Source organism: Mustelus asterias, chromosome 1 (genome assembly GCF_964213995.1).
Source record: "Mustelus asterias chromosome 1, sMusAst1.hap1.1, whole genome shotgun sequence".
Lineage (NCBI taxonomy): Eukaryota > Metazoa > Chordata > Chondrichthyes > Carcharhiniformes > Triakidae > Mustelus > Mustelus asterias.
Genome location: NC_135801.1, coordinates 157,232,180 through 157,243,403, shown reverse-complemented (window position 1 = coordinate 157,243,403; position 11,224 = coordinate 157,232,180). Strand labels below are relative to the sequence as shown.

Here is an 11,224-nt window from a genome sequence, read left to right as displayed (position 1 = left end):
TTATCTGGCTGGAAAGAAAGAAAGCCATAGGCAGCTGAGCATAGCTTTGGACTGGTTCCTGGAGAATGAAATGTCCATTTAAGGGACAGAGTAAAGTATAACCATGGAGGGATATTATCAGTATTTTGAAAGTTAAATGGGGGATCTTCTCTGTTGTTTAGAGTGTAAGTTGCCTACTGAATTGTGGTTAGTCAATGTTGTTTTAGTTTATTACAGTGAAAGTCTTAAACTGTAAAATCTTGGCATGTGATCCTTCCAGTTAGTTACTGAAACTCAAATTTTTAAAAGTTATAGATCACTACAGGGATTGTACCAAGCAAACAGATTTCCCCAAACTAAATGTTTGATTCAAATAATAATTATTTAAAATTGGAATTCCAATAACTGCTTGAAACACCCGCTTTTAACGCACGCTTATCTGCAAAACACACCGATATGTTTAGCTTTGATTGGAAAAATAAATGTTGTAATGTTCAATTGGACCATTCATGATTTACTTCCAACATTCACATTTCATGGACACGAAATCCCGTTTTACCAACAGTTTGAATATTTTGAAGAGATGTTTAAAAAGACTAAAGGGAGGTTTAAGGTAGAAATTCCATTATGTGGACTAGATGTCTGAAAGTTCTACCACCAAATGAAGTACACCAAGAAGAGTGCACAAGAACTCAGAGTCAGAAGACTATCAGGCCCTGCTCAAAGATGCTACAGTGTAGGCTAAGGAAGAAATTGGAAATGAGTATAAGGATATTAACTTTGGTGCATTAGGAGGCAGTGGAGCTCAAGTCGATCCCAGTAAAAGCAGATGTTATGGCTCAGTAAAATCTTATCAATTGGTAGGATTTAGGTTAGATTTTTGGATAAGCAAGAGTTTGTATAAAGGAGGTGTTTAGGAGGCTGGTGTGGAGAGCAGTCAAAAAGCCTACTATGGAGCAGACAACAATGATTTTCCTTTGAAAAAGTCTCAAACATACAAAATTTGTAGAATGGTAGCAAGAGGTTATTTGTCAGTTTCCAGCTTCATTGGAATCAAACCAAAAAGATGCATGTGACTCATCTATGTTACCACTTTAATTATTTAACTTGAACTAATAATTGTTAATGGGCAATGCATAAAATATATTTTAGAAATGTTATACCTGCATGCATTTCATCTGTCAACTTTTTCCATTAGAATGGTATAAGCATATTCATAATTGGAACTGCTGGTACTTCTGTAAACTTGACACATCCCTAATTGAAAGCTGCTGCAGCCCCACTGGTAAAAAGATGTCATTACAGCAGAGGTCAGTTTATACCAACATCTTCGACGATAAATCTGGGCATGGAGTTTCTACTGAAAGTATATAAAAAGGATGCAATATGTGACTTTAAAATGGGGACTGAACTGCATTTACACACCCTGTTCCAAACATCCCCATCTTCTTAACTCCATTTCATTTGAAGACTATACATGATTCCTCATGTGCAATACCACAGGAGTTCAACAAGTACATTTTAAAAACTCAAGTTAAAAATTATATTCCATATAAGTGGACTGCATCAAGAGCAAACCTCAGCCAACACATGAGACACAAATCCTATACTATAGTTCATTGAGAAAAATATCCAGAAACTTAATTCACTGCAGCATTAATTTTGAAATTGTTCCATCATTTAAGCTTAGAGCCATCATAACATAAGTTTAAAATGGTAATCAAAAAGGCAAACACATTTTTAAGGTTTTATTAGTACCTGTTTAAGCAACTTTAAGATTCAGAAATGTTTCTGATGTTTGAAGTTTTGTGAAACTTTACAATACAGAACAATGCAACATCTGTTCTAAAATTAAAAGAAAAATAATCTGTTGCTGTTAATATTGAAGATTAATAGTAAAGAAACACTCCAGAACTACAGCAGTGAGGAAGACATAATGTAACATTCAACAACAGTGTAAATGAAACAAGTGCAGCGGCAACAAGACAATTTAAAGAAAGTGCTTAAGTAGATGAGAATTTCACCTCACGCTGCAATTCTTTTAAGAGTCTATGAATAGATTTCCTATAAGGGAACCTATGTGAAACAGACCCATACAGGGATGGGAGCATAGATCAATGCTGGGTTTGCTTTTTTTTCTAGTTTGTCTGTTAGGATTGAGAGTTTTGCCTCCCACTGTGTTTTCTAAACAAAATGCATAGATGGTAACACTACCCAGCCAGCGACAGATGATTGACTAGCCCAGTCTAATAATTCCTATTGCACTATAGGTTACTTAATTCAAATACAATTTTACAATAGCCTACAGTCCAGTAAATGTAGCTTTTGACAGAGGACATAAAGCAGCTTCAACCTTGGAATAATATCCAGCTTTTCCACATACTTAACCAAACTCCTGTGCAAGATTGGAAAATGCACCTTTTTGTACTATTATTGGATGGGGGAGCAAAGGAGAGAAAAGTAAAACAAACTGATTCAATTGATCTCTTAAGTGGCTACAGTTTCAAAAAGATTGGTTGAGGGTACTTCAGCCACATTATAACTGCCTCCTTTGATCACTGAATGAGTCAACCAAGTCAAATATTAAGACTGCTACCAAAGTAATCTTGCACTTAGCTTGTCTTCAGCTTAGACTTCCCAATAATGCAAGGGATGTTTCTTGAATGATGGATTACTCTCCCCACACACCCCCCCTCCCCCCACACAGAAAAGTCCAAAAGGAAAGAAATATACAGCCATGCTTGTATAAACAGAGCTGGAAATTGAATCGTACGCGGGATGATTTTTCCCCCTCTGTACTCTCAATCACACTGATAGAACATGGGTTGCCTTCAGCTGGCTCCTGCACGTGTCATTAAGTCATCCAGAGCTTTCTCCTGGTCATTGTTATGAAAAACAAGAGCTTCCTTAATATCGCCCCGTTCAAAGCCCATTTCTCTGAACTTAGACATGAGGTTAAGAAACTCCAGAGTCTGAAAGAGAAAATATAAGACACATAAATGGGGCTCTAACAGCATTCACTTCATAAAATTAACAGTGAAGGAGCATAGATCAATGCATTTTATTCTTGTTTGTCTGTTAAAATTGTGCTTTTTGTTCTCCATTGTATTTTTTAAACAAAATGAATAGGTGATAATACTACACAGTCAGTGACGGATGATGGACTAGCCCAGACTAATAATTCATAAGTTCATAAGATATAGGATCAGAATTAGGTCATTTGGCCCATCGTGTCCGCCCCACCATTTGATCATGGCTGATATGCTCCTCATCCCCATTTTCCTGCCTTCTTCCCTTCAACCCATTACCAATTAAAAATCTGTCTAACTCCTCAAATTTACTCACTGTCCCAGCATCCACCGCACTTTGGGGTAGTGAATTCCACAGATTCACAACCCTTTAGTCATAGAGTGCCGCAGGGATCGGTACTCGGGCCGCAACTATTTACCATTTATATAGATGATCTGGAGGAGGGGACGGAGTGTAGGGTAACGAAGTTTGCAGACGACACAAAGATAAGTAGAAAAGTGAATCGTGTGGAGGACGGAGAAGATCTGCAGAGAGATTTGGACAGGCTGAGTGAGTGGGCGAGGATATGGCAAATGGAGTATAACGTTGATAAATGCGAGGTTATACACTTTGGAGGAAATAATAACAAATGGGATTACTATCTCAATGGAAACAAATTAAAACATGCTACCGTGCAAAGGGACCTACCAGAAGGACGTGGAGGCTTTGGAGAGAGTACAGAGGAGGTTTACCAGGATGTTGCCTGATATGGAGGGGCTTAGTTATGAGGAGAGATTGGGGAAACTGGGGTTGTTCTCCCTGGAAAGACGGAGGATGAGGGGAGACTTAATAGAGGTGTATAAAATTATGAAAGGCATAGATAGGGTGAACGGTGGGAAGCTTTTCCCCGGGTCAATGGTGACGTTCACGAGGGGTCATAGGTTCAAGGTGAAGGGGGGGAGGTTTAACACAGATATCAGAAGGACATATTTTACACAGAGGGTCGTGGGGGCCTGGAATGTGTTGCCGGGCAAGGTGGTGGAGGCGGACACACTGGGAACGTTTAAGACTTATCTAGACAGCTATATGAACGGAGTGGGAATGGAGGGATACAAAAGAGTGGTCTAGTTTGGACCAGGGCGCGGCGCGGGCTAATTGTTCCTTGTTTCTCGTTTCAAGGCTTCATTCTATGATCTGCCAGTACAGAGCGAGACTGCGGATAGTTGGGAACCTGTCTCGGGGGCAGGGAATTCATATGGTGTTCGTGGAAGTGGAAATGACTAGGGTTGGGAAGCATTTTCCTATCAGGGCCGGTGTGATCTCCTGGACTCGTTTCGATCGCCTCAGGGGGTCGGAGAGGAATTTCCCAGATTTTTTTTTCCCCATATTGGCCCTGGGGTTTTCACTCTGGGTTTTCGCCTCTCCCTGGAGATCACATGGTCTGGAATGGGGGGGTGGGGGTGAGTGAATAGGTTGTGATGAACAAAGCATCGTAGCTGTGAGGGACAGCTCGGTGGATAGGATATTGGTATGTAGATAGGCTGGAAAATTGGGCGGGGATCCTGGATTCAGGATTCAATCCTGGACCAGGGAGCGGCGCGGGCTTGGAGGGCCGAAGGGCCTGTTCCTGTGCTGTATTGTTCTTTGTTCTTTGACCTGGGGGTCCTTGTGCATGAGGCGCAAAAGCCCAGTCTGCAGGTACAACAGGTGATCAAGAAGGCAAATGGGATGTTGGCCTATATCGCGAGGGGGAATATAAAAGCAGGGATGTCTTGATGCACCTGTACAGGGCATTGGTGAGGCCGCAGCTGGAATACTGTGTGCAGTATTGGTCCCCTTATATGAGGAAGGATATATTGGCATTGGAGGGAGTGCAGAGAAGGTTCACCAGGTTGATACCGGAGATGAGGGGTTTGGATTATGAGGAGAGGCTGAGGAGATTGGGTTTGTACTCGTTGGAGTTTAGAAGGATGAGGGGGGATCTTATGGAGACTTATAAGATAATGTGGGGGCTGGATAGGGTGGAGGCGGAGAGATTCTTTCCACTTAGTAAGGAAGTTAAAACTAGAGGACACAGCCTCAAAATAAAGGGGGGTCGGTTTAAGACAGAGTTGAGGAGGAACTTCTTCTCCCAGAGGGTGGTGAATCTCTGGAATTCTCTGCCCACTGAGGTGGTGGAGGCTACCTCGCCGAATATGTTTAAAGCGCGGATGGATGGATTCCTGATCGGTAAGGGAATTAAGGGTTATGGGGATTAGGCGGGTAAGTGGTACTGATCCACGTCAGATCAGCCATGATCTTATTGAATGGCGGGGCAGGCTCGAGGGGCTAGATGGCCTACTCCTGCTCCTATTTCTTATGTTCTTATGTAGAGGTTTACAGCATGGAAACAGGCCCTTTGGCCCAACTTGTCCATGCCGCCCTTTTTTAAACCCCTAAGCTAATCCCAATTGCCCATATCCCTCTATACCCATTTTACCCATGTAACTGTCCAAATGCTTTTTAAAAGACAAAATTGTACCCGCCTCTACTACTACCTCTGGCAGCTTTGTGAGAATTAGTTTCTCTTCAACTCTGTTTTAAATTTGCTACCCCTTATTCTAAGACTATGACCTCTCGTCCTAGAATACCCCACCAGCGGAAATATCCACTCCATGTCTACTTTATCCATACCTTTTATCATTTTGTACACCTCAATTTGATGTCCCCTCATTCTTCTAAATTCCACAGATTTTTCCCCCTCTGTATTCTTAATCAAGCCTAAACTGTTCAATCTCTCTTAATATGACAAACCCCTCATCTCTGGAATCAATCCAGTGAACCTCCTCTGAACTGCTTCCAATGCCACTACATCTTTCCTCAAATAAGGGGAGCAAAACTGTGCACAATACTCCAGGCCTTGTATAGTTGCAACAATACTTCCTTACCTTTATATTCTATTTCTTTAGATATAAATACCAACATTCCATTCACTTTCTTTACTATCTGTTGTACCTGCATGCTAGTTTTCTGCGACTCATGAACGAGGGCATCCAGATCCCTCTGCACCGAAGCACCCCAAAGTCTCTCCCTATTTAGATAATAAGTTGCCTTCCCATTTTTCCAACCAAAATGCATGACCTCACACTTATCCACATTAAACTCCATCTGCCACATTTTGGCTCACACTCCTAACCTATCTATATCCATTTGTAAGGTTCTTATTTCTTCATTGTAACTTACTGTCCCGCCTATTTTAATGTCATCTGCAAATTTGGCTATGGAGCCTTCTGTCCCTGTAGCTTGTCCCTGTATATATATATATATACATATCCCTGTATATATGACTCTATCCAAGTCATTAATATAGATTGTAAACAGCTGGGACCCAAGGACCGAACCCTATGGCACCCCACTAGTTACTTCTTGCCATCCAGAAAAAAAACATTTATCCCAACTCTGTTTTCTGTCCATCATCCAGTCACCTATCCAAGCTGATAAATTACCCCTAATCCCAAGTGACCTAATCTTGTGAATTAACCTTTTATGCAACACCTTATCAAACGCCTTTCCAAAGTCCAGATATACTATATCTACAGGATCTCCATTATCCACTTCGCTTGTCACATCCTCAAAGAACTCTTGCAAATTAGTCAAACATGATTTGCCTTTCATAAAACCATGCTGACTCTGATGGATAGCGTTTTGACTTTCCAAATGTCTTGATATTGCTTCCTTGATAATTGATTCTGACACTTTCCCAACAACAGATGTTAAACTAAATGGTTGTAATTTCCCACATTTTGCCTTCCTCCCTTTTTGAATAAAGGTATTACATTAGCATTTTTCCAATCCACTGGAACTTTTCCTATGTCCAGGAAATTTTGAAATATTATAACCAATGGATCCACCATCTCTGCCACCACTTCCTTTAATACCATAGGAGGTAAGCCATCAGGCCCAGGGGAGTTATCTGCCCGCAATCCCAATAGTTACTGAGTACCTTTTCCCTATCGATGTTGATTGTTCTAAGTACTACCCTTTCTATTACCTCTGACTTGCCTGTTCCTATAGGAATGGTACTGGTGTCCTCCACCGTGAAAACTGAGGCAAAGTATTGATTTAACATCTCTGCCATTTCAGTGTTCCCCACTATTAACTCTCCGGTTTCAACTTCCAAGGGACCAACATTCACCCCAGTGACTCTCTTCCCTTTTATATACCTAAAGCAGCTTTTGCTATTCTTCTTGATATTTTGCGCTAGTTTTCTTTCGTAATTTACCTTAGCACTTTTTATTACTTTTTTAGCATCCCTTTGTTTATGTTTGAAAGTTTCACAATCTTCTAGCCTGCCACTGGCCTTTGCAATATGGTATACCTTAGTTTTTGTGTTTATTGTCCTTGACCTCCTTGTTTAGCCTTGGATGCTTTTTACCCCCCTTACCATCTTTTTTCCTCACTGCGATATATTTTAGTTGTGAGGACTTGGGTATCTCCTTAAACAACTGCCACTGCTCATCCGCTGTCCTACCTTTTAGCCTTCCTGCCCTCAGGCCAAATGTGTCCTCATGCCTATTGGATTTTTAGTGATTATAGAAAATGTTGGATCAATGAGATGAAGAATGTGCTTCTTAATATTTAGAAAAAGGTTCATTATCCTCAAGCAAGCTTTTTCATATGATGCATACATATTCTCTGAATCAATGTAAAGATGCTACTAACAAAAAAGTAACATTCTAAGTCGAGTCTCTCTACGCAACACACACTAATGAATTAATGAATGGCTCAAAGCAAGTGACCTACCTCTTGGCCTCTGCTCATTCAATGTTGCTCTGAAACTGACTGACTTTAAATTAGACTCGATCTTTAAGGTTACAAGAACTGCAGAGGCAAGACTAGAGCTTGAAATATTGATACAAATTGTTCAATGGGCTTTTTTATGTTCCCTTTCCCCACCTGAACCAAATCACTTCATTACAAAAACAGCTTGCAATCATATCGTACATGAGACACTAAAAAGTCCTAAGAGGTTCACAAGAGTTTATGCCCAATGATCAAAACCTTGTTCAAAGGGGCAGTTTATAAAAGGAGAATCTAAAAAGGTGAAGAGAAGTTGAAAAGGTTTCTGAAGGAAATTTCAGAGTTTAGGGTCCAGGCCACCAACACTACAGTGCTTAAAATTGAGTGTGCCCAAAAGAATTGGAGAAGATTACAGAGAGAGAGTGACAGACTATGGGGAGGACTTGAAAACAAGGGTGAGAATTTTAAAGTTGACCATGAACAAATCAAATACAGATGCGATAGGTGAATGGGACTTGAAGCAAGTTAGGACACAGGTAGCAGCTGAGATAAAGTTTATGGAAGATGCAAGAGAGCCTAGCTAGAACACTGGAATTGTTCAGTTTAGACGTAACAAAGGAATGCATGAGGTTTTCAGCAACACACGAGTTGAGGCAGCAGCAGGGTCACAGACAATGCTAGGAGGTAGAAGTAGGTGGCATTGGTGTTAGCTATACTTCAATGATAGCGTTCTTGTTTCTGAGTCAGAAGATTGTGGGCTCAAGTGCCAGTCCAGTATGAACTGTGACACTTGAATGCACCCATCGATAAAACAGATTATCTGGTCATTTATCACACGACTGTTTGTGAAAACTTGTGCAAATTGGCCGCCATATTTTCCTTAAACAGTAACTATACTTTTAAAGTATTGCATTAGTTGTAAATTGCTTTGGGACATTCTGACATCATGAAAATCCACTCAGATCTTCCATTATTTTACTCAAATTATCCTTTCCTCCAATGTAAGTTACTCCACTCTTATTTCCGTTTGTATCTCGCATCAATGTCAGTTGTAAGATAGTCATGGGATTTCAGTCTCCAAAATTGAGGCTATCCAATGGTCTGAACCTCCCCTACAGTATGCTGAGCATTCACAACACAAACATTACAGCTTCACTCTTTTCTCTAGTCCAACTGTACTCAGACTCATCGGTGTATCAGCACTGTTCCCTAAAACATCCTATGCAGTTCCCAACCCCACAACTTGAGACAATGTCGGTCAACATCTGTTCCTACTCCTCGTGTGTTGTTGCCCCATTTTAAAAGTTATATTGCACTCCTTAAATTCTATATCCAGCCCCTGCAATCTTTTCAATTAGAATCCTGTCTCTAAATTTATCTCTAAGTGACAGTAATTCTATTAGTTTTAAAATAGTTATGGAAAAGGATCGATCTGGTCCACAAATTAAAGTTCTAAATTGGGGCAAGGCCAATTTTGATGGTATTAGACAGGAACTTTCAAAAGTTGATGGGGGAAGCTGTTCGCAGGTAAAGGAATGTCTGACAAGTGGGAGTCTTTTAAAAGCGAGATAACAAGAGTTGAGGTCCAGCATGTTCCTGTTAGTGTGAAGAGCAAGACTGGTAAGAGTAGGGAACACTGGATGACTAGAGATATTGAGGTTCTGATCAATAAAAAGGAAGCATATGTCAAGTATAGGCAGCTGGAGTCAAATGAATCCCTTGAAGAATATAGGGGGTGTAGGATTTCACTTAAAAGAGAACAAAAGAGATAGCTTTGGCAGATAAGCTAATGAAGAATCCAAAGAGATTCTACAAGTACATTAAGGGCAAAAGAGTAACTAGGAAGAGACTAGGGCTCCTTAAAGATCAACAAGGTTGTCTATGTGTGGAGCCACAGTGGTGAGATATTAAACGAATATTTCTTGTCAGTATCATGGAGAAAGACATAAAAGCTAGGGAACTCGGGGAAGTAACCAGTGGTGTCTTGAAAAGCACAGAAATTTAAATTACATGAACATCTGGTTACTCAATTGTATTTTAGTTGTTCATAGGAAATCAAAGCCAAACGCACAAGAATTGCCAAGTAAAACAGATCAGAAATAGATAACATACTTAGAAATCATAGAAACCCTACAGTGCAGAAGGAGGCCATTCGGCCCATCGAGTCTGCACCGACCACAGTCTCACCCAGGCCCAACCCCCACATATTTACCCGCTAATCCCTCTAACCTACGCATCTCAGGACTCTAAGGGGCAATTTTTTTTTTTAACCTGGCCAATCAGCCTAACCCGCACATCTTTGGACTGTGGGAGGAAACCGGAGCACCCGGAGGAAACCCACGCAGACACGAGGAGAATGTGTAAACTCCACACAGACAGTGACCCAAGCCGGGAATCGAACCCAGGTCCCTGGAGCTGTGAAGCAGCAGTGCTAACACTGTGCTACCGTGCCGCCCCAGTTTGGATACATTCCATTTGTTTGAATTCTGTATTATTTTCTGATGTATTTTATATGTATAATATAAAAATAAAATGTGCTTTATATCACTGTATTCTACTGACAGATTCAATGACAAGGTGATTTAAGATCAACATTGCCAACATTGGGGCAGCACGGTGGCACAGTGGTTAGCACTGCTGCCTCACAGCTCCAGGGACATGGGTTCAATTCCTGGCTTGGGTCACTGTCTGTGTGGAGTCTGCACGTTCTCCCCGCATCTGCGTGGGTTGCCTCCAGGTGCTCTGGTTTCCTCCCACACTCCAAAGATGTGCAGGTTAGGTTGATTGTCCTTTAGTGTCCTGGGGTGTGTAGGTTAGAGGGATTAGCGGGGTAAATATGTGGGATCGCGGAGATAGGGCCTAGGTGGAATTGTTGTCGGTGCAGACTCGATGGGCCGAATGGCCTCCTTCTTAGGGATTCTATGGTTGACAAGCAGTATTTATCACCTATTCCTCATTACATTACCCTGTCAACATTGACTCAATCAGGTAGTAAGGATGAGGTGAGGATTACAAGCGGATCAGACCAAAGAGTGAGGGCAGGTTCCCTTTCATGTTCGTTTTTCTGATGTAATTCCATAAATTACTAAATGTATTGGATTCTGTATTACGGCTTGTGAGGATGGGAATTGACCTCTCAGTCTGAGTGACAAGTCCAGTCCCATAACCATTTGGCTGCTATACCAGCAAATAATCTATATGCATTTATCCAAGGTTTCTGTTTATGTAATGCAGATAAATTCAATATTAAACATGAAAGATAGACACACAGTTCATGTAATACATTGACTCACTTTTGGCTCTGAACACTGATACATCTCCAGGCCTTCCTCGACTAGTGCTGGTTCAAAGCCCTGTTCACAGAGTCGTCCATGGACAAACAAGTAATCAAGCACCTGAAATGTTTAAATATAGGTTTCAGGAATACTGATCAAACTGACCCTCTTTTGAGAAGCAC

At 41.1% G+C, this 11,224-nt stretch overlaps 1 protein-coding gene across 3 annotated transcripts in view; it reads right to left on the bottom strand.

The window, feature by feature from the left end:
- Positions 1-1,055: 1,055 nt before the first annotated feature.
- ubap1 (ubiquitin associated protein 1) overlaps positions 1,056-11,224 on the bottom strand; it is a 61,332-nt gene continuing 51,163 nt past the window's right edge. For all 3 annotated transcript variants that reach the window (XM_078221589.1, XM_078221579.1, XM_078221600.1), the window contains exons 6-7: positions 11,061-11,162; positions 1,056-2,951 (exon numbers count right to left, since the gene is read on the bottom strand). In XM_078221589.1, coding sequence (XP_078077715.1) covers positions 2,811-2,951; positions 11,061-11,162 — 243 coding nt within the window. In that variant the 3' untranslated portion in view covers positions 1,056-2,810. The remainder of the gene's footprint in view (positions 2,952-11,060; positions 11,163-11,224) is intronic.